This window comes from Alexandromys fortis, unplaced genomic scaffold (assembly GCF_014885135.2).
Source record: "Alexandromys fortis isolate MF-2015 unplaced genomic scaffold, M_Fortis_MF-2015_v1.1 scaffold_50, whole genome shotgun sequence".
Taxonomy (NCBI): domain Eukaryota; kingdom Metazoa; phylum Chordata; class Mammalia; order Rodentia; family Cricetidae; genus Alexandromys; species Alexandromys fortis.
In genome coordinates this window covers 5,677,916-5,700,459 of record NW_026067932.1, presented here as the reverse complement: position 1 = coordinate 5,700,459, position 22,544 = coordinate 5,677,916, and the positions used below count along the sequence as shown (strand labels likewise).

At 42.7% G+C, this 22,544-nt stretch overlaps 1 protein-coding gene and 1 pseudogene across 2 annotated transcripts in view; one reads left to right on the top strand and one right to left on the bottom strand.

The window, feature by feature from the left end:
* The window catches only part of Apaf1 (apoptotic peptidase activating factor 1), a 65,393-nt gene that overhangs the window by 7,320 nt on the left and 35,529 nt on the right, over nt 1-22,544 (bottom strand). Inside the window, exons 18-25 of one of the 2 annotated variants that reach the window (XM_050145652.1) lie at nt 21,748-21,876; nt 19,047-19,172; nt 17,226-17,345; nt 12,792-12,908; nt 10,395-10,520; nt 3,537-3,656; nt 2,279-2,404; nt 161-286 (exon numbers count right to left, since the gene is read on the bottom strand). In XM_050145652.1, the coding sequence (XP_050001609.1) occupies nt 161-286; nt 2,279-2,404; nt 3,537-3,656; nt 10,395-10,520; nt 12,792-12,908; nt 17,226-17,345; nt 19,047-19,172; nt 21,748-21,876 (990 nt within the window). Of the gene's footprint in view, nt 1-160; nt 287-2,278; nt 2,405-3,536; nt 3,657-10,394; nt 10,521-12,791; nt 12,909-17,169; nt 17,346-19,046; nt 19,173-21,747; nt 21,877-22,544 lie in introns of those variants that run through there. The other variant, XM_050145653.1, reaches the window with a different exon arrangement.
* Nucleotides 6,942-7,041, top strand: LOC126503868 (uncharacterized; annotated as a pseudogene).

Here is a 22,544-nt window from a genome sequence, read left to right as displayed (position 1 = left end):
GAAGACCTGGATTCAGGCCAGGCAAGGTTAAACAGTTAATTCAGGACAGTCTAAGATATACTACAAGATTCTCAAAAACACATCAAACAAACCACCTCAGCATGGAAAGAATGCCAGCCCGAGCTAAAGGCGAGAATCTATCACGGTCAGCACACCCTACCCTGATTTCTCCATTGTCATCTCCCGTTGCCAACAGGATGCCATCCGGAGAGAAGGCAGAGCAGCGGACACAGCCAGTGTGGCCCTCCAAGTCATGGAGAGGGGAAAGCAGTTCAAAACTCCAGATCTGGAAGGCAATTAGGAATGGTAAGCACACTCTTCCAACACCTACAAGGCCCGACCTAAGTGCTACACAGCCAAAGAGTCAATCGCATGCAAGTTAGGACATTTGGTGCTGCATAAACGTTCACAAGATGCCCAGATCCAACCTGCCACCTTGGGACTTCTGCTCAAGAACCTGAGCCACCTTTCTTATCTTTGTATTAATGCTCATACATACAACAGAGAATCGGTTCAGAACAGTTTACAGGGTGAGGCAGACAGTGCACTCTCCTAAATGCTTGTGGCCTAAGGTAGCCCACAGCTTCTCCAGCTTCCGTTTCTGCACTTGGAAAATGAGGACAATGCCCTTTCTCCTCCAGTGTTCTCTCTGTGATTCTGCTCTGACCACTGAGCCAGGACCCACTGAACTGCTATGTGTCAGGCACTACCAACTAAGAACTGGGGGTGTGAGACGAAGCAGACACAGTCCCTTTCCCTGACGTTTATAGTTTATCAAGGAAGTAGGCTCAGGGGCACTTGGGAACAGCTGAAATGCTTCAAAAACCACAAAAACACCACACTGGAAACTCTGAAGGGAGAGCAACTAATGCTGCCTAAGAGTCAGAGAAGGCTTCGCTGAGGAGCCGTCAAGAAGGTGGTGGCGCACGTCTTTAATCCCAGCACTTGGGAGGCAGAGGCAGGCGGATCTCTGTGAGATCGAGACCAGCCTGGTCTACAAGAGCTAGTTCCAAGACAGGCTCCAAAACCACAGAGAAACCCTGTCTCGAAAAACCAAAAAATAAAAAAATAAAGAAAGAAAAAAGAAGGTAGGTCTAAAATGATGTCACAACTTGTACACCAAGACGGAGGCGGAGGTAGACAGACACAGAGAATCGCTGCAGAGAAAGGTGGCGATGGTCAAAGAGCGTGCCTGGAAAGCAGCACAGATAGGTGGATCACGAGACCTTCGGTGGTAGCAGGAAGGATAGTGAAGGAGCTGCCCAGGAAGTTGCCCACCAGTCAATGGGAAGAAAGTACGGTCTTTGCAAACAAGGAAAAGCAGATGGAACTAAAACCCTGAGCAATGAACAACAGCACCAAGACAGCTAGATCATGACGTCATTAACAAAGGTGGGGGAAGAGAAGGGAATGGAGGGCTGCGAGTCCCCAGCTGGAAGCACAACTCAGAGGATGTCAGAAGTTTCCACTCACACCGAGTGAATACAAACTCTGCTCACGCCCCTTCCAAACACTTTTACTAAACGTAACATACAGCAGTCTATCTGATTATTTATAAATAAAAAATCCTTTTTCTTTTTCTTAATACTGTAAGAATTAAGAATTTGAGAAATTAATAATCTTTTTCTTAATCTTAACTCTCCATAAATGAGAATCAGAACTATTAAATCATCTACCCAATGCCAGATGAATGCTAATAGGCATTCTCCCAAAGCTGTGACCTCGAGCCTTTAGCTCATGCCATCCCTTTAGCTCAGCTTCTGTGTGTGCAGAATTGGAACAACAACTTATGAGATTACAGGAGCGCGATTCCTAGCACCGAATGCCCTAAATATGAGACGGATGTCATCAGATGACTCAGCCAGGGCACTGGCCTCACCAGCCCAACAACCCAACTTCAAGGAAAAAGCTGGATGCAGCCACCTGCATCTTAGGTCCAGCATTCCCGTGGCAGGTGGAAGGTGGAAACTCCTGGCCCTAGAGTGCACAGCACAGCAAAAGCGGCAGAAATAATGGGAGACCCTGCCTCAGCAAGGTGGCAGGAAAGGACCCACTCCCAAAAGCTGTCCTCTGACCTACATACGTGCATTATGACTCATGCAGGCTCCTTCTCTCCCTCTCTGCCACATGCACACACAATAAATGAATAAATTCTTAAAAATACATATGATACAGGTACGTGAACAGAACCTGTCACTCTCCTGCCTTATCCACTGGACTCATAATACACAAGTAACACTGCAAGTTTTCTATGCAGACGTTCAAGCGGCTGACCGACCTTCGCAGTCTTATCGGCAGAGGTAGATGAGAACTTGGCGGCGTCAGAGGAAACATCACAAGAAAGCACGGCACCCTGATGGCAAAGGAAGTCTCTTTCTATTCTTCCAGTGATGATATTCCACACCTTGGGGGAGAAAAGATTAGGTGACACTTTTAGAGACATTTTTGTCGTGCATGATGGAATTCAACGCTAACCCCAAGGGAAGGGTGAGCAGAAGCAGAAGTTCTACAAGTTCAAGGCCAACTTGGGCAACAGGGTACTTTAAGAAAACAAAGGAGCTCAGGGGTAAAGTGCTCACTTAGCCTGTGGGAAGTCTCCTGTTTGATTCCAGAATCCCCCAAAACAAGGAGAGGGAGGGGAAGGGAAGGAAGAAGACCTTGAAATGTGGGGGGACAAGGAGGAGCCCGGAGAGACAGCTTGGCAGTCAAGAGCACTGGCTGCTTTCCTAGAGGACCTGGCTTTGGTTTCCAGCACCCACAAGGTGGCTCACAACCAACTCCAGGAGACTCAGTGCTTCCGGCCTCTGTGGGGACTGCATGCACTCAGTGCACAGACACACATGCAAGCACTCATACACATAAAAATAAATAAATCTTTTTTTAAAAAGAACACAATCAGCTAAAAAACATACATGTAAAACAAGTTTTTAGAGCAGTAAGTTCTCGTCTAAGCTTCCCTTAGTGTACGCGCTTACAGACACACGGCGGAAGCAGTGGACTGCAGGGAAGGAAACCAGGCACAGCACTCGGTTATGAACATTCACGGGCTTTACAGCCACCACAGTATAATTATTGCAACGTCAGCATGTCTTCTTTAAAAGGACAATCTGAGGCTGGGTCTGGTGGTGCACATGCCTCTGAGTTCATGGCCAGCCTGGTCTACAGAACGAGTTCCAGACCAACCAGGGCTATATAATGAGATCCTATTTCAAAATACATATATACATACATGTATAACTTCCTTTGAAATCTGGTACTCAGGTCTGGAAAAATGACCTAGAAGCTGAGATCCCTAACTGTTCTTCAGGAGGACCTGGGTTCAGTTCTCGGCACCCAACTCACAGGCATCTACATGTAACTCCAGTTCTAGAGGACCTGATGCCCTCTGCTAGCCTCCGTGGACACCAGCCACACATGTGGTGCACAGACATACATGAAAGCCATACACACAGTGAAATTAAATACATTTAAAGAATATTTTCAAAATAACTTAAAAAACAAAAATATATTCTAAAAAAATCTGGAATTCAAATTACCTTCACTGTTCCATCAAATGACCAAGAAAGCAATCTTGAATTTTTTAGGAGTCTGAAGTCCTTCACTGTTTCCTGATGGCCTTGCAAAAAGATATAGTCCTCTGACTGCCAATTCCATACCTGAATATCAAAGAAATAAGTCTGTTATAAACCTTCCCCAATTACACCCCACTGGAAAGAGGCATGTGTTCTCTCATCTAAAGTCTTTTATCTTCTCAGTATTTCAATCAGAGAAATAACAAAGAACATTGTCTCTATGTTTACAAAGAGAAAAAGTTGAAGCTAATTAGCTTGACGGGGGAACAAAATAAAAACACTTTTTCTTCTAAATAAAATTTGTTTTCTTCAGTTGCTTAGAGAGTAATTAAAACAACAAGACAGGAAAAAACGTGCACTATGTCAGTGCGCTCACCGCCTGATTACATTTTCCAGAGAAAATTAGCCCAATTACACATCTGCAGACTTACAAGCCTGGACATCGAGGGAGCCTGCAGACTCCGGCCCCTGTGACGCCCGCCCTCCTGCCCAAAAGGTCCAGGGAGCCAGACAAGCGTAAGCACGGTTCTCAAGTTTCACAAGTCTCAGACAGCCCCTAATGCAATTGTCGGGATAGAAGCAGCAGCAAAAGGCACTATGCGTTCAGATGCAGCTTGGGGAGGAGGCTCACCGCCATAGCGAGAAGGAAGAGCTGAAGCCGTGCCAGCAACCGGAACAAACCAAGCAAACAAGAGCATCTAAGGCACAGCAGTGACCAGAGACGTCTGCATTGTGTCAACATGCAGAACATGCTACTACAGCAGAGTAACAATGTCCACTGGCTTCTAAATCCTGATGTCAATTAATTTAGCAAACATGTTTCCAAGTAAGGCGAATGCGACTCAAACAAGGACCTGCCATGAGCAAATCTACAAAATGAGACATAAAAAGAAAAAAAAACTTACACTAAGATATTAGCTACTGAAGCAAAAGTATTGTCAAATTCAAAACAACGATTCCTTCTAAATGATTTGGCAGAGGCCAGCACTCAAAGCACGCGCGAGGAGTTGGGGCTGCAAAGAAAGCCCTGCAGTTCGGGGTACAGCTCCTGCAAAGGACTTAGACTCCACTCTCAGCACACACCCATCGGTAACTCCAGTTCCAGGAGATTCAACGCCCTCTTCTGACTTCCAAAGGCACCAGTCACACACATAGTGCACATTTATAAATGTAAGGACTCTTTTTAAAAGTTTGAGTGGGGGGTGCTGGAGAGATGGCTCAGCGGCTAACAACAACGACTGCTTTCCAGAGGGTCTGGGTTCAATTCCCAGCACCCGGACAGCAACTCAGAACTGTCTCAATTTCAGCTCCAGGGGATCCAACACCCTCACAGATAGACATGCAGGCAAAATATCAATGCACATAAAATAAAAATAAATTATTCGAAAAAAAGCAAAGAATGATTCAACTTTTCAAAGGCAGCAAATTAATAATAATAATAAAGTTGGGAAAGTATTTGAAGACCCACAGAATCAACTAAGCAGGGCTCATGGGGCTCACAGAGCCTGCGTGGTCTGGGCTAGGCCCTCTGCAAACATGTTGCGCTTGTTTAGCCTGGGGTGTTGTAGACTCCTGACAAAGGGAGAGTCATCTCTGACTCTTGTCTGTGCTCAGGACCCTGTTCTTCCTACTGGGTTGCCTCATCCAGCCATGATATGAGGGTTTGTGCCCAGTCTTATTTAATCCCGTTATGCCGTGTTTGGTTGATATCCTGTTCTTTTCTGAAATGAAGCTAAGGAGGAGTGGGTCTGGGGAGAGGGGAGGAGGGGGGTGGAGGGAGGAAAGGCTGTGGTTGGGATGTAGTATATGAGAAAAGAAAAAGGAAAAAAAAATCGTGAAAGAAACAGTCTCACATGTCAAAGTCCAGTGAATACAGGTAATGAGATGGCTTGCAAAAGAACATGAATCCGTGAAGCAGCCCCAGCACTCCACAGGTGTGTCACTACTGACATTCTGGCTCTGGTGTAAGTGACTGTCAAACACCAGGGGAGGGGTGACTTCAGGCCCTTTCCTAGCAGGTTTAAGCAAAGCTATAAAAGCAGTGCCAAAACTTAGGCTCTGCCACATACTGCAGCGATCACCACCTTGGCTCTTGGATCTCTTCCTGTCTTTTCAAAGCAGCAGGATCACCAGGACCAGGATGTGCTGTGTGCAAACAAGCCTCTGCAGAAGAGGGACTGGAAATGACAGTGTTCTGAAGGCTCACGGGCGGGTCAGGGGTATGCTGGGGACTGCGGTAAGGTGGAGTAACATGGGCTTTCCTGGCTCCCCAAATCATACCAAAACGTCAGGGCACCCTGTATGACACAGCATACTCTAAGCCATTTCCACTAGGAAAGTCCTGGCTCCTGCCTTTCTGGGCTTGAGCAGACTTGGGGACCGATGGCTGCTCTTCATACTCTTCCAGTCTCAACAGTCTGGGCCATGTCTAGGTCAGAGCTCCTCCTGGCTAGGCTCTCCTGCTGCTGTCTACCTCAGGAAGCCAGAGAGCCTCGGAAAGGCGATCAACCGCCGTTTCCAAGACACTTTCCGACAGGCCAATGACAGTGGTGCTTTTAGCTGAACCCATGCCCAGTTAAGGGGATCATCTTGGTATGAAAAGTAAGGATCTACACTAGCACTCATCGACCGTGCTGAAGCTGAACTTGGAGATGCCTACCACCACCAAGAATATTTGTGAGGACACACTACAGAATTTTTCAACTGCTTAAAGAAAGTTCATTTAAAAAAAAAAAAAAAAAAAAAAAAAGCTGGCCGGGCATGCCTATAATGCAAACACTGGGAGAGGCTGAGGAAGAAGGGCCCCCAGTGTGAAGCCAACCCACACTGCACATCCAGACCCCAGCAGAGAAACACAAAAGCAGTAGTGAATAAACACTAGATGTCTTACACCTGTAAGAACCAATACATTGCTATGCACCGGGTAGGCACAGCCAATTCATTACACTTCATTTACCTCGTGGTAAAAAATCAAAAGCTACCAAAACAGGACTCAGCTCCCACAAGGTTCAGTGCTATATAGTCAGGTGGGTTTATTCTTCTAATCCTGGCAATAGCATTAACTCGGCAGAGATTCCCTAAACCTTTCTCAGGTTGGGGATACAAAGGGTTAAAACAAAACTCCATTCAGCCATTTACTAACACAAAGCCAGGCATGGCAGCACACACCTATAATACCAGCACTTAGGTAAAAGAGGCAGAAGGGTCGGGGTTCAAAGCCAGCCTTGGTTACACGGTGAGCTCAAGGCCAACCTGAGTTACATGAGATCCAGACTTAAAAATCACAGAACAAAAAAACCTCAATCCATCATTTCTTAGAAATCTCTACCAAGAGTTTCATTATAGGACCTATTAAACCCTGTAAATGGTGCTTGCTATGGCAGCACACACTAAAACTGGAACTATATAGAGATTAGCACGGCCCCCGTGCAAGGACAACATACAAATTCATGAAGCTGTCCCTAGGTTTGGTTTGGTTTGGTTTGGTTTGGTTTGGTTTGGTTTTTTAAGAGAAGATCTCTCTGTGTAACCCTAGCTCTTTTGAAACTCACCTTGTAGACCAGGCTGGCCCTGAACTTACAGAGATCCTCCGTCTCTGGTTCCCAAGTGCTTGGTTTAAAGGTGTGTGCTACCACCCCAGCAGTATCCCATATTTTTTAAGCCTCTCAGCCTGAGTTGCATCCCTGGAATTCACATGATAGAAGAGAACAATTTCCTGCACACTGCACCCTGCACTCCGACCACCACATGAGCTCACATTACCCCTGAGGTGCAGCTCTTAAAAGTCCTGTATATGTAAAAACCATTCTCAACAGTCCAGAAAGAGAAGATGAAGTAAACTTGTATTTTTAAAAATAGCTCTTATTCTAAAAATGACTTTTCCCTCTGGCTAAGAATATCTACAAACAGGTCATAAAACCTTATGAATTTAAGCTCAGCCTGAATACAAAGTCCCAACAGGATTTATCTGATGTAGTTAAACTTCCCCCACTTCAAAGACATCTGGAGAGAAAGAAATGTGATTATTATAGGAGTTTTACAGCTAATAAAGAAGCATCATGGGAGCTTATAATAAAATTTCTGTATTGAAGCCAAATTTCATTCCAATCCTACACCTTCATAAAGATACACTTAGCAAGATTGTTTTTTTTTAAATGGTTTTTAAAGGCATAGTTAAATGTTGCCAACACAAGAAAAGTGTACTAAATAAAACTAGGAGTATATCCCACAAGTAAAGCACTGGCTAGGGTAGGAGCAGAGATGTACACCTTTGATTCTGCACTCCAGAGGCAGAGGCAGGTGGATCCTTCTGAGGTCAAGGTAACAAGACTGAGGTGAGCCCGAGTTGCCTAGTGAGCCCTATCTTTAAAAAAAAAAAAAATTCTTGAGCATTAAAAATGGAAAAAAAATAAAGTGTTGTGGCACATGTCTAACCCCAGGAAATGGAGACAAAAGAACCAGAAAGGTCATCCATGACTATAGTAAGCTCAAATCCAGTCGGGGCTGTAAAAGACCCTGCCTCAAACAATAAACCAAAACCGAGAACAAGAGGACTGGCCTGGGAACCAATATTTGAATAATGAGTTTTACAAAAAGAGAATCAGATTGGACCATAAAAGGGAAATGGAGAAGAAGAAATAATTCAAGAGTAAGTTTCCTTGAAAGAAACTGCCAAGATGAACAAAATAATAGAAGGCACACCATCATAAAATCCACAGAGAATATTTTGAAATCTTCCAGAAAGATTTAAAACCTAGAATGATAGGGTTCACCTTTAATCACTGGGAGGCAGAGGTGGGTGGATTCTGTGAATTCAAGGCCAGCCTGGACTACACAGCAAGTTCTAGGCCAGGCAGAGCTACATAATGAGATCCTGTCTCGATAACACACACACACACACACAAAACGACTTTAAATTTCTCAATATAAGTTTTGGAACTTAAGAAAAAAATGAGGCAATATCTTTAATATAAAGTTTTAAGGTGAAATAATGTCCAGCCACACAAAATCAAAGACTAAATTTTTCTAAACTATAAAACGATAGGAACTTCAACCATGAGGAGTGACTGTGCATGCATGTAATTCCGGCATTCAAGAAGCGGAGGCGAGATGATACCGAGTTCAAGACCAACAAGCCTATGCTACATAGGGAGTTCCAGGACAACCTGGCTACACAGTAAGAGCTTAGATTAAAACACACACACACACAAAAGAAGGAGTCAAGAGATGGCTCCCAGAGGTTAAGCACTGGCTGCTCTTCCAGAGGTCCTGAGTTCAATTTCCAGCAACCACACAGTGGCTCACAACCATCTCTACTGAGATTTAGTGCTACTGGTGGCTACCTCTTCTGGCCTGCAAGCAGAACATTGTATATGTAATAAATGAATCTTTAAAAAAAAAAAAAAGAAAGAAAAGAAAAGACAGGAACTGCATTCATGATACCCTTTGGTACACAGTCTGCATGGTCACAGTGATGATACTTAGGGCCTAAACACAATTCTGTCAAACTGTTGTGACGGAAGGTCTGATAAATGGGTCTGGGTGTAAATCTGCATGCACATGTGTTGAAGACAGGAAATGAAGGAGGAGAGCAAACACTAAACCCTCACTATCGGGAAGAGGAAAATTAAAAATTGCACTACAAGTATGCCATATGGAGCCATGAAGGTAAACATCAAAAGACAAGATCCCAAGGACCTAAAAATACCTAAATATCCAAAAGCCACCAGTAGTAGTTCTGAAAAATAAGAAACGGGGAAAGTCTAACCTCCACCAGAATCTCATAGCAGATTTAAAGTATGTATACTAGAACTTAATAAAAAGTGGATTTTAAAAGAATACAGAGTAAGCTCCAAGTCTCAATATATATAATTATGGCAAGCTACACTTGTTTTTGGCAGAAGTTTATTAGCACAATAAATATTCTTAATAAAATCCTGTGAATTGGAGCGGGGCATGGTGGCACGTGTCTGCAATCCCAGCACCCACAGAGCAGAGACAGGATGACAGCTAAAAGTTCAAAGACAGTCGGGGCTGCACAAAGCGAGGTCTAGGCCGTTTGGTCTACACAGCAAGGCCCTGACTCAGGAAAAGAAGGAACAAACAAAAAAATAAAAAGAAGAAAAGAAAAGACATTACATAAATGTGGCAAAAATATATTTACACACATAAAAATGAATATCAAGATAGGAAGAATTCAAAATAAACAACCTTCTCAATGATGAACTGCCACCATGCCGCACCCACGAAAAAATATGAAACATGAATGGACTCTTGACTTTTTCTTAGTCATCTGCCTTTTAAACTACGGCTATCATAGTCACCAACTGCATCTCCACTGCTACCAGCAGCGGCTAGGCCGCAAGAGCCGCAGTCGGAAGACATTCTGTTCCCTCAGGCACCGACTCTCTCACAGCTACTAAGAACTTACCTAAATCGTTGTCCCACTAAAGAACTCAAGATTCAAAGGCCGAGGTAGAATCCTGCTTCCCAAAGAGGATGAAGAGCAAGCAGCTCACCTCGCTCGCCTCCTCGCGTCCCCCAAGAAGTCCTCGTGCGTCTTCTCGCCCCTCATTATAAACCCTTCTCCACCTGGCGCCTCCCTACTACTTTCTGTCAGCGAGTCGTTGACGCAGCCGCCAGACCACAGGTGGATTCTATTCACTCAAACACATCTTTGCATCATTAAACAAACATTCCAGAGCGTAAACAAAAGTAACACACCTTCAAACGATATTCTACAACAGACCTTTTGAACCCCATGTGTCCGGTGGGAACGCTGAAGTGACCAAGCTTAGCACAGTGTTCTGTTCAGCCTCTCACCTGGATCACAGAGTCGTCGGAACTTGAAATAAGCGTCTTCCCGTCAGCTGTGAACTGGATGTGCCGTACAGCTTTCCTGTGCCCGAGCCTGGAGCGGAGAACTCTGTTGTTTGGGAGTTCTATAATCTTCAAAACAGAAAACCACGAAAAAATCAACACAAAGAAATTAAGCAGTACTTAGGCACTACACCCCCCCCACACACAGTGTCTACACGCATGAGCCTTGCACGCCTACCCCCCCAGCCCCCATCAAGTGTGCACTAGAACGGCCAATGGCAGTAGGAACCAACAGTTCTTCTGAGTGCTACCTGAGTCGCCAAGTGACCATCTGGGCTCAACTTCCAAAGTAAAAATGGCAGTTTATGATTAATAAGAAAGAAGGACAAAAATCCTGGGTGACACAAGGCAAGCTCTTCAAAAACAAAAACTCCCATGAGATAAAGGATGCTGAGGGAGATAGAGAAATGGGGAGGCTGGGGAATAGTGCACCAGTAACAAGCCTTAAAAAGGCCAAATACAGAGGTTTAGAAAGTAGTAACGGGCTGGTGATATGGACCCAGGGATAAAGTGCTTGCTGCATGAACATGAGAGCCTTTGTTTGACCCTCTAGGACCACATGGTGGAAGGACGACGCCCCCAACAAAGCCTCTGATCTCCACACCATACTGTGGCCTGTAACACAGACTCAAACCATGCTGACTATACCAAAAACACTTTAAAGGAACTCATATGGGGGTGTGTGCATGTGTGTATTTTTATTTGCCCAAGTTAAAATGATATATTAGATGATGCTGTAACACAAGGGTCTAGAAATCTAATCCATATGTTGGGGAGAAAATGAGCCCTCAAAAAAGCAAAGGAGATATTATGACTGGGGTCTTCTCCAAAGAGTGGGACAGTCAGTGTTCCTATAGGGAAAGTAGGGTAGCACTGACTGTTGATCAATTCCTTCACAGACTTATACTGGACTACGAGGCTCTGCCACTTAGGAAAGCTGCGGGAATTAGGAGCTCTCTAAACAAAAATCACAGTATCTGAGATGTTGGATGTCTGAGAGCATCTGGAACAGTAAACAGTACTGCTGGGCAGTGCCATCTGAAATTGCCTTTTTTTAAAATTTTTATTTATTTGTTGGTTGGTTTTTTAAGACAGTGTTTCTCCGTGTAACAGCCTTGGCTGTCCTGGAACTCACTTCTGTAGACCAAACTGGCCTTGAACTCACAGAGACCCACCTGCCTCTGCCTCCAAAGTGCTGGGATTAAAGGCGTGCGCCACCACTGCCCTGCTAAAATGGCCATTTTAAACATTAAAAATCAACTAAAATAGCCAGCTGTTGTTGTCACACGGTTCAGAATTTATATGATGTGAGGATTGGAGGAAGGTAAGAATGCTGAAAAAAGATGTATGAATTCTTTAAACCTTTTAAAGGTTGGCTTTTATTCTACAAGTATGAGTGTTTGCCTGCATGCATGTAAATGAACCACATGTATGTCTGGTGCCTGTGGAGGTCAGAAGACAACCTTTCATCCCCTAGGAATCGAGTTCCAGGCAGTTGTTAGTCACCAGGTGGGTACTGGGAATCAACCCAAGTCCTCTGAGAGAGTTAAGTGTTCTTAACCTCCGGACAATCTCTCCAGCCCCAAAGCTTGCATGTTTTATGAGGTGTTTGTCTTCTTATTAGTTAACAACCTGAAAGGCAAAAGTACTAAAACGGTAAAAACGGAAAGAGAAAGATGCCGAGTTGGCAACACAAGTAAAAAGGAAAGCACGGACCCATTCAAAATAAATGCTACACAGAAATACAAAACACGGGCTGAGGAAACTAAGGAAATCTGTGGTTACACAACGATCCTGTGCTTAACAAACGGGTGTCAGGCACTTGCCACAACCTGAACTGATACACAAGGCTGGAGGTGCTAAGGGAGACAGAGGACCTTCTCTGTGTCAGTACCTGGTTCTTTTTATCTATTTGGTCTTGCTGGGTAAGTTCAGGATTGCAGGAGGTGAAAACAGACACACCTAACATCAAATACAGAAATGGAGATAGGACAGTGGGCACAGCGGGCCCCGGACTGACATTCTGGAGAATCTGGAAATGATATCACATGGCTATTTCTAAGAGGGGAAATGTTTTTTGTGTAACTGGGTAAACCTGTTTAGTTTTTTAAAATATGTATAAAACAACTAATAAGAATAAGAAACGCAGAAAGCTCGAGAAGCAGCAATAAAGGTCACATGAGGAAACGCTAGCCAGGTTGAGATGGTCAGTCTACGGAATAATTGCTACTAGACCACAGGAGATCGGTTTGGTGTACAGGTGTGCAATGCAATGCCAAGTATATGATTAGTTCTAAATAAACAGCGCCAGCCACAGCTTCGAGGACGAGAACTGAATACCTTGATGGCTCCATCTTCATCTCCAAATGCAACATACTCAAGATGCGGACTCAGACAACAGCAACTGACTTGAGCTTCAGGCAGGTAGTCAATCTGGCCTGTTTTCCCAGCAATGAGCTAATGAAGGAGAAGGCACAGTCAGTCATTAGCTTGTGTGTGCGTCTTTCTGCTGCTATTCTTCAGAAGACAGACTTCAATTGAAAAATGAAGGAAAATAACCAAGAGTTCTCAGGGAGACAACAAAGACTGATTGCAAACTCAGCAGCCGCATTTAGCATTTGGTGCTCTCCTTTTATTTCACTGATGCGGCTCAGATACATTTTCATAAAATAAAAGAAGCTTTTAAAGGTTTAAAGGTTTGCAAAGCAGCTGCTGTGCCCACCACCTGAGACACATCTGTCTGATACACCATTTCCCAGCTAGCCCCACATCCTGTCTTTTATTTCTTCACAAAGCCTCTTCCTAATAGGGTTATCATTTGTTATAATCCACTTTTCTGAAATCTTCAAAGGGCTATGAAACAGAACTGAGACAGACATTACACAGAATGATAAGTCAAAATTGAAATTTATATACTTTGAGTCACTCACAAATCAGGATAAATTAAGATTCTTTCCTTCTTTAGGGCGGGGAGGTAGATCTTACAGAAGAAACTTGAAAGCATGATTCGTGACACTGGACTTGCAATATTTAAACTAAGATTATCCAATTTTATAATTTTATAGCCTCTACCTAATACTAAGGATTTTTTTTAAATCCTAAGGGGGAAAAAAGTATAGTTCTTTAGTACCTCAATTAAAAGATAAGACCTCAGGAGATACTTCTCAAGCTTCAAACAGTTACCAGATACCTTTCTAACTTAGTGTTATGATCTAAAATCTCAATTATTTCTCAGCATGGCACATGCAATAAAATTGTTTCAGCTATTCTGAATATAAGGTTGATTAAGAATATGTAGCTTTTCCTTTATAACAACAGTTTGCTAAAATTCTCTGCTCTATTATATATTTAAAATCAAGACTAAATTCTGCAGGCTGCTGGGGAAGAAGGATCATCAACACTGTCACCTAGCTGGGGGCATTTTGTGCACAACACAGGCCTGCTAAGTAAGACTGTGAAACAATGTCCTGGCTGCTGTGGGGAGAGCCAGCCTCTTTCTGATTGGATTCGTGGCTTGCTCCTATCTGGTACTGTAAATCTGGTGGTCAAAAGCCCATGGCTGAGGAGGTCGCAGGCCCTAAGCAGGGAACCTGCTTCTGTTATTTTGCTAAACAGATGTCGTCAAACTGCCTTCTGAGCAGTCTAAACATCTATTTTTATGCCCGTGGGCTAATTCATGCTGCTGTCAGTCCTGGTCAAAGAGGTTTCTTTTGCGATGGAAAGCAGCTAAAGCAGAGACCCACAGCGAGTACAGTGCTGAGAATTAAGTGACTATCGAGTGTTAACCTTACGTAGGACAACTCTATCACCCCTCCAGGGCTCTAGGAACATCGTAGAAGAAGGGACTAAAAGAAAGTAAAACCAGGAAATAGAGAAGTGTGCTGAAAAATGCCATCTCCTAGATATGGCATGACTACTGCATGCATGAAGTTACAGTAACCATGGTTACCTCCATAATATCTGCATGAGATTCGGCCCTTTAACAAGTCTATTACTAATGGGCGAGGAACTTAGGAGGTACCCCCCTCCATGAGGGTGATGGTTACCAGGGAGAGGAAGCCATCCTCTCCAGCTGTGTCACCACTGACGGACTGCCATGCTCCAGTAACTAACCCCGATCCTGTTCATGAACGCCATCTTAACTCAGTAGGACACACACACACAAAGTAGGTGAGCAACGTGTTGGAAAAAAGGGTCCAATGGATGTGGGAAGGAGGTAAGAGAAGGAAATAGAGTATACATGATCCAAATGCACTATACACACATATAAAACTATTAAACAATATTTTCTTAAAAAGCTGACCGCTGACAACTAAGTATTTTCCTCCACAAAGATCAAGTTCAATACTTTTCTAATTGGTAATTTAAAAATTCAGTATTTACTTTAATGGAACTACTATCTGCCAGTTAAACTGTCCTCTCGACTCCTGCAGACTATGACGTACAGTAAGATAATATTTTATAGTCAAGCAACCTCATCATCCTTTGGTTATGACAACTGTTACTGAAACATTGCATAGATTTGATTTTAAAAAATACAAGCATGGGAACAATGAACTTGGAAAGAACAATAGAGATACCCCAAGCAAAAGTTCAGTCTATTAAAAAAAACAATAAGTAAGGAATTCACATTCAAGTTCCTATCCACGTTTATCCCGTAAATACAGAACATTGATCAACATATTGAGAAGATGGTGTGTGAACTTATAAAATACAAATCGGGACAAATTTAAAGATTTTTATAACTTGACTCTAAAACTCAAGGCAGTTGGAGACAAGTCACCACGTACCATAAACATTGGAGTCCCAGATAGGGGTCTCCTAAAATCAGAATCTGCCTCACCCTGTAACCAGCTCCCAGGCTGCTGAAGATGAGAAGGGCTTTAACAGCGACACAATGAGCTTCAGAGAAGTGGCAAAGCTCCGTCACCTCAGAGCCAGCTGGAACTAGTCTGCCGGGCACTGGGCTTCCTCTGCCATCCCCACCCAAGCACTCCAGCTGTAGCTCCAGGCTCTGCCTGCAGCCTGCTGGTCTCCTGTTCTACCTCACTTTCTCGTCCCATCCTGCCACACATGCTCCTGTTCCCTAATGTTAGTAAAAATAAATATTCAATAAAATAAACTCCAGAGCTGGAGAGCTGGCTCAGTGGTTAGGAAGAGCACTTACTGCTCTGACAGAGGACAGGGTGCAGTGTCCAGTACCCACATGGTAACTCAAAATGGTGTGTAACTCCAGCTCCGTGAGATGCAATTTTGGCCTTCGTGGGCATGCACACATATGGAATACATACAGATATATACTCAGGCAAACACTAAAATATATAAAATAAAAATAAAATTTTTAAAAAGAAAAGTCCAACAGATCAGATTATCAGTGCTAAAGCCTTTCCCTAGAAACTATTAAGGCTGGAGGTATAGTTGTTTAGTATTGGAGCACTAGGCTCGCAAGCTCAAGACCCTGGGTCTGATCCTGAGGACCACCACAGGGAAAAACTGAGACTACTGCAGATTGTGTTTGTGATCTAAGAGCAAATGAGAGGCTCTAAAATAATACAAGAATCATTTAGAGGATGATTAATCCTCTGCTACAATAGGGTTTCTGTCCTCTCACGCCTATCTCTCAAGAGAATCTCAGGGCAAGAGTGATCATTTGCTTGTTTATGCAACAGCCACACTGATCCTAGTGAATGTTTTCTCTGGCCACTGCCCTTGCCACCCCTTTTAGCCACAATTCACTGTCACTCAGCTGCTCGTAATGGTATCTCCTAGGAAGGTCTACCATCCAGCTGTGCTTCAGGGGTCAGCCATCATGAAGACAATCTCTTGGGTGAAGGGAGCGTTCTTCCTGTGGCCAGCACTCACGATGCCACCCACACTTCCAGGGCTTCTCTATCAGGGCGGTACCAGCGGAATGGACTTCTGCTCAGAGGCCCCTGGCTCAGCAGCGCTGATCTCCTGGATGGCAACATCCCTTAGGTCACCTGCTAGCTCTCTTACAAGTGCTCAGAGGCTTTAAGTACCTTTCCTATGCCACAGAAACCCCTGGGACTGGTCAGTCTGAGATAAGCTGCTCAAATCTCCAGCAATGTAGCTATTCTAATATTATCAACACAATCCCTTCCTTCTCCAGGACTAGTGAGTATTCAAAAACAACTGGACAGATGTGTGAGTAAGCAAATTATTGAGCAGGAGTGCCTCAGTATGGGAAGTCCAGCTCCTGCCACCTCTGATGACTGAGACACTTCCGCTTAAGAGGATTCTTGTTCTTCCAAAGACCCTATTTTCCTTCCCCTGGAAAAAAATGCTTCAGTTAGTATGTTCACCTCTTGTTTCCCTATCAGACACATCCAAATCACTATGGTGAACAAGCTAAAGTTTGTCTTTGTGGGATTCTCAAGACCCCAAGGTAAGTGATCACAGACAGCAAGAGAGAAACAAGGTTAATAAAGGAGATTATTTCTTTTTAAATAGCATATAATTTAATTCTAAGTACTGGCATATCCAAGCCTCAACTCAAGAGTCATGTATTTATTCAACTAATGCCTAGCAGGCATCTGTTAGAACCAATTACACCTGATCCTGTACCCAAAATACAAACAGAAAAAAGAAAAGGATGAGTCCAACCAAAACCATCTTTCCAACACTGTCTAAAGCAGACTCACTTGTAGGACTCTTATGTGGTCAACCGTCTTTCCAACACTGTCTAAAGCACACTCACTTGTAGGCCTCTTATGTGGTCAACCATCTTTCCAACACTGTCTAAAGCAGACTCACTTGTAGGCCTCTTATGTTGTCAACTGCAAGGACCATCATCTCATTCTCTTGAAACACGACGTCTATTTCCTGCTTTAACACTATGGCAGAGTTCTTGCACACCTTCTTCGTCTCCCAGACCTGAGTAAGAGATAAAGAAACTAAAATAACAATATATATCCAGTCCTCCTTGATATACTGTAAAGACGACTCTCGGTTTCAAAGCAAGATAAAAAAATATGACTCGAAATTAAAATGCCTAGGGTAGAAAAAATTCACCTGTTAGGCTATACAACAGCAATAAATATTTATTAACATGTCCTATAGTAAAAAATAGTCATTATTACATGAGTTGTGGGCTCTGCAATCAAAATGTTTCTGTGACATTAGAGAGGTCAGCCCAGTGCTATCTGAGGGTGAGGACTGGCTGACTCCCATCTACAATAGACACAGAGCTCACAGCAGAACATGACGATGGGTGGGTAGACAAGCTGTGCTTTACTGCAGCTCTCTTCCTCTTCCCAGAAAGAAGCACTGAGCTCATCTAGTCTAGCTCAGGTCTAGGAAGAGGGCACAGTAAGTAGCACAGCCCTTCCGGGCCTTTCCTGGACCTACCATGTCATGCTCTCTTCCTATTATGAGGATTAGCAAATCAATACACGTACAGTACTATGCATGATGTCTAACAAAGAGTAGCATTAAATAAACTTTAGTTACGATTTGTACAAAGCACTGTATGGATGTGACCAGCACCAACTAGGATTTCTAGACTCAAACAGCTGGATATAATTCAAAAATATGTAAATAAATCAGGGGGCAATGGAATACTGGAAAGATAGAGTAAAATCAAATCTATATTTTAAGACATCAATCCAACAGGCATCAATCCAAAGTGACACAGAATTACATAACCATAAAGGAGACAGATATTCCCCTAAACAAAGAGGACTTGAACAGATCTTAGGATGGTAGAGAAAGGAAGGAATTCCGAGCACATGAGGTGATATATGTAAGGAAAGGAACAGAAGCAAGGCATTTGGGAAACGCTATCTACAGGGATAAACTGAAGGACAGACTGATTCCCAGAGAGATCACACTGTGGAGGAGCTGAATGGTAGCTATTTACTCTGATGAACAAGAGTCACTATCTGTATCTGAGCAAAACTGATGGAACCAGAAACGGGTGTGTCTCAAAATAATAGTGAGACTGTACTGTACATAATACAATATCTTAGATATGTCATGTAGTCAAATAAGAAAGAAAACACAGCAGAGCCTAGTACCAGAGAGGGAACACATGATGAGGATCTGAATACGGACAGTAGGAAAGGGAAAGAAGAGATAAATGACAACTAAATTAAAAGGTACAATATACAAGTGACGAGAATCATCACATAATTAAACAGGAGACCTAAGAGGGAAAGTCAGCCGTCTTCCCAGATCAGTTTACTCACTGGACTCCGCCCAGCGCCTGGCCCCAGGAACAGTCAACAGTCAATGAACAAGATGAACAAGACTGATCTAATCCAGGTAACAAGCAGTCACTTTTCAAGGATAAATAAGTGCCTAGTGGTTTCTTAATTTACCTCCCCTAATACTTCCCAGCAATTTATTTCTCTATGAATTTAGTTTAAATGTTTAAAATGAGCCAGGCAGTGGTAGCACATGCCATTAACCCCAGCACTCAGGAGTTAGAGGCCAGCCTGGTCTGTAGAGTACATTCCAGAACATCTAGGGTAACAAAGAGAAACCCTGTCTCGAAAACAATAAATAAATAAATAAATAAATAAATAAATAAATAAATAAATGTATGTTTAAAATGAAAATCTCAATATTTCTCACCCGTATTGTTTGGTCATCAGAAGCCGTCAAAAATGATGACCCATCAGGAGAAAACATCACGCCATGAACCCAACTTAAATGTCCTCTGCAATCAGCTACCTTTAAGCATGAATCTATATTCCACAACTTTAGGATAAACAAAGAACACAGTTTAATGTAACAAGAACACTCAAAATAAGGATGACACAGCAATACTATTTCTACAAATAAAGCCTCAAAACACATTATCAAAATTTAAAACTGGATTATGCATAAGATTATTTATTATATAATTACATTTTTAATAGTAAATAAACAAAGATAACAAAAATTGGCATGTGGGTATAGGTCAATTGGTACATTTCACATTTAGTGAACACAAGGCCCTGGATTCACGCCACAACACACACACACACACAGACACACACACCCATTCACACAAAAAGCCATGAACATATACATAAGGAAAACACTTGAAAGCGGCAGGGAAACTAAATGAATATACTATAATTAATCACACAATGGAATAATATGCAAAATGGAATAAGAAAAATACTGCCCAATAACTTAAGCTCTAAGATGTACTGTTAACAGAAGAAAATGAAGAACAAATATTACCTTTTATTTAGGAATTACATGTATGAAATGCTCAAAGAATAAATAAAAACTTTTTTTTAGAACTACGAAGTCTGGGAATCCATGCACAAAAAGGCTCCATCTCAAATACCATATAAAACCCAACAAGATGGCAGAGGATCAAAGTTCAGGGTCATTCTTGGCTACATAGAGGATTTGGGGCCAGCCTGGGCTACATAAGACCCTGTCTTTAAAAAAAGAGAGAAGTATATATAGATGGCTATACACAAGCATGCGCATGCACACAGAAATCTGCCTAGATATATAAAAAGATGCTGCCTGTGAGATGGAAAATGAGGAAAGGAAAGAGGTCACAATGACTGTTGTAGGAGGCCACTTGTTCGTTTCCGGCTGCTCGGCCCCGAAATAATGTCACAGAAATCCTATTATTTGCAATACTGTTTGGTCAATAGCTTAAGCATATTTCTGGCTAACTCATGTATTAAATTAACCCATCTCCATTCATCTGTGTATTGCCACGGTTTACCAGGTAAAGTTCCAGCATCTGTCTCTGGTGGGGCTACATGGCCTCTCTCTGACTCCGCCCTTCTTTCTCCCAGCATTCAGTTTAGTTTTCCACGCCTAGCTCTGTTCTATCCTATCAGGCCAAGCTGGTTTCTTTATTAACCAACGGTATTCACAGCATACAGAGGGGAATCCTACATCGGATGACAATGAGATTTCTCTGAAAATGACTTACTATAATGCTTGGAATCTGGAATCATGTACATGTTTATCTTTTTTAATCAATCTAAAAATAACAGGATGAACATAAGCAGCTTCCATATAAGGATTATTTCTAATACTGTCATTCAACCTTCATTTGAACTGGCTGCAAAGCCCGGCAATAAATGAGCACACTAATTGTAGCATGTCCACGTTTCTCTTTTTATCCATGCTTATTACAAACTGTGGGAGTCGCTACCATCCTCGCTGCATTCTGGGTTCTGCTGTACTTTCCTCAGACAAATTCCAGTCTAATGAAGTACCACATGCGCCTGCGTGCCCCTCATTACACTTTGAATTACAGGCCTACTTTATGATTACAGAATTAGCATGGACAAAGTAAGTGCCCACTGCATTTCACTTGCTGAGTTCCAGTTACAAAATGATTATGAAAAGCCTGCCTTATCTCTAGAATCTAAACTGGAAAATGCAGCAAAAGGGACAGAAATTCAAGCGATCCACAGGTGCACTCTCAAGAGTCCCCCTCCTCTCTCTCTTTAAGTGCACCTATCACATCCGTCACCTGGAGCTTCCATGGCAAAGCCTTACATTCCAAGAAGGAAGACATTCTTTCCTGGACCTTTCTAAGAATGACAGAGGTAAGGATCTTAGAGATGAGAGGGAAATGACCATGAAATTCACCAGGAAGTGCCAAACTGTAAACAAGAACAAGGAATTTGTAAGAATCACTCTGTTTGTGCATGGCAATGACAGGGCTACCATCTCACCCTACTCAAAGGGTCTAAGAATCTGAACTAACTCATTGATTTAAAAACAATAGCATCTGGGGCTGGGGAGATGGCTCAGTGGGTAAGAGCACTTCCTGTGCAAGCTTGAGGACCCAGGTTCAAACACTCAAGCGTGGCCGTTTGTGCCTGTCATCACATTTACGGGTAACCACAGGTGAATCCCAAAGCTCCACGGCCAGCTGCCAGCCAACAGCCAGTGAGAGAGCCTTTCTTAAAGAGAAAAGGGGTCAAGGCCTCTGTATGTGCTTGAACAAGTGCACAAGTATGCACGCACACACACACACACACACACACACACACACACGGTAAAATTAAAAGAAATGCCCTATCTTAACCTAGAAAACCAATGATCATTCCATACGCTAGATATTCAATAAATGTTTGGTAAATAGTTCTCCCATCCCACCATTGTAAAATCATGTCTTCAGCCACATTAAAATAATTTGGCTAGTCACATAATTGAATATCTCAAAGCTATATGTCATTAGGCTATGAAGAAACCACAACTGTACAAGAAAGCATCCTCGGCAGTAAGGGTTTAGGTAGCCTGTTCTTTGTCATGCCTGGCTCTCTAGAGACCTACATTCCATTGAATAAGCTCAACGACTCACCTCCACACAGTACTGGGACAGGGCAACCACCGCCAAATGGTCATAGGGGGAGAAGTCACAGTATTGGATGGTGCAGTGATGGCCCGTGTGGATCTCTGCCAATAGGTCACTAGTATGAATATCAAAGAGCTGTCAAAATAAAGAGATAGCTATAAAAACAAAACAGCCTAAATTACACCCACGCTGAACCTAAATTTATTTTTAAAAGATGTTCCTCATATCTCAGATGTAAAATGTAAGTCCTGAAAACCTATAGTTACCAATGACTGGCATAAACGCTGATAGCTACATAGACATGAATTGCTATATATATCATTTCTAAAATATAGCTCATCTTGAAAGCTATCTTCTATAGAGGAAAGTTCATCACAGATAATCCCTCAAGCTGGCCTAGAGAGAAACCACCTTTGTGAATGCATGAACAGAAACAAAGAAGTCAAGTTAGCACCGTGCAGTTCTCCCCGGCACTTCTCTGATCCGAGGGAGAAAACATATACCCAGGAGCAAAGTCGGTTAAAATAATGTAAAGCAAAGGCCTGCAAAAATAAAATATAAGCTCAACCAATCTATTTCTCTCCAGAGCTATCAAATCATTCCATTACAATTAATCACTTTACCATTTTTGAACCAAAAAGGCTATTTTTTTTTTATCAATATAACCTTCATTTCAATTCTTGAAAGATTTTCAAATGCTGAATATATTCTTCCAAAGGTTTTGCCAAATAGTAAGGCTGTGTATACTTCACACACACATACAGTATATTGATACAGTCTAATTATTTAAGACCGAACCTAGA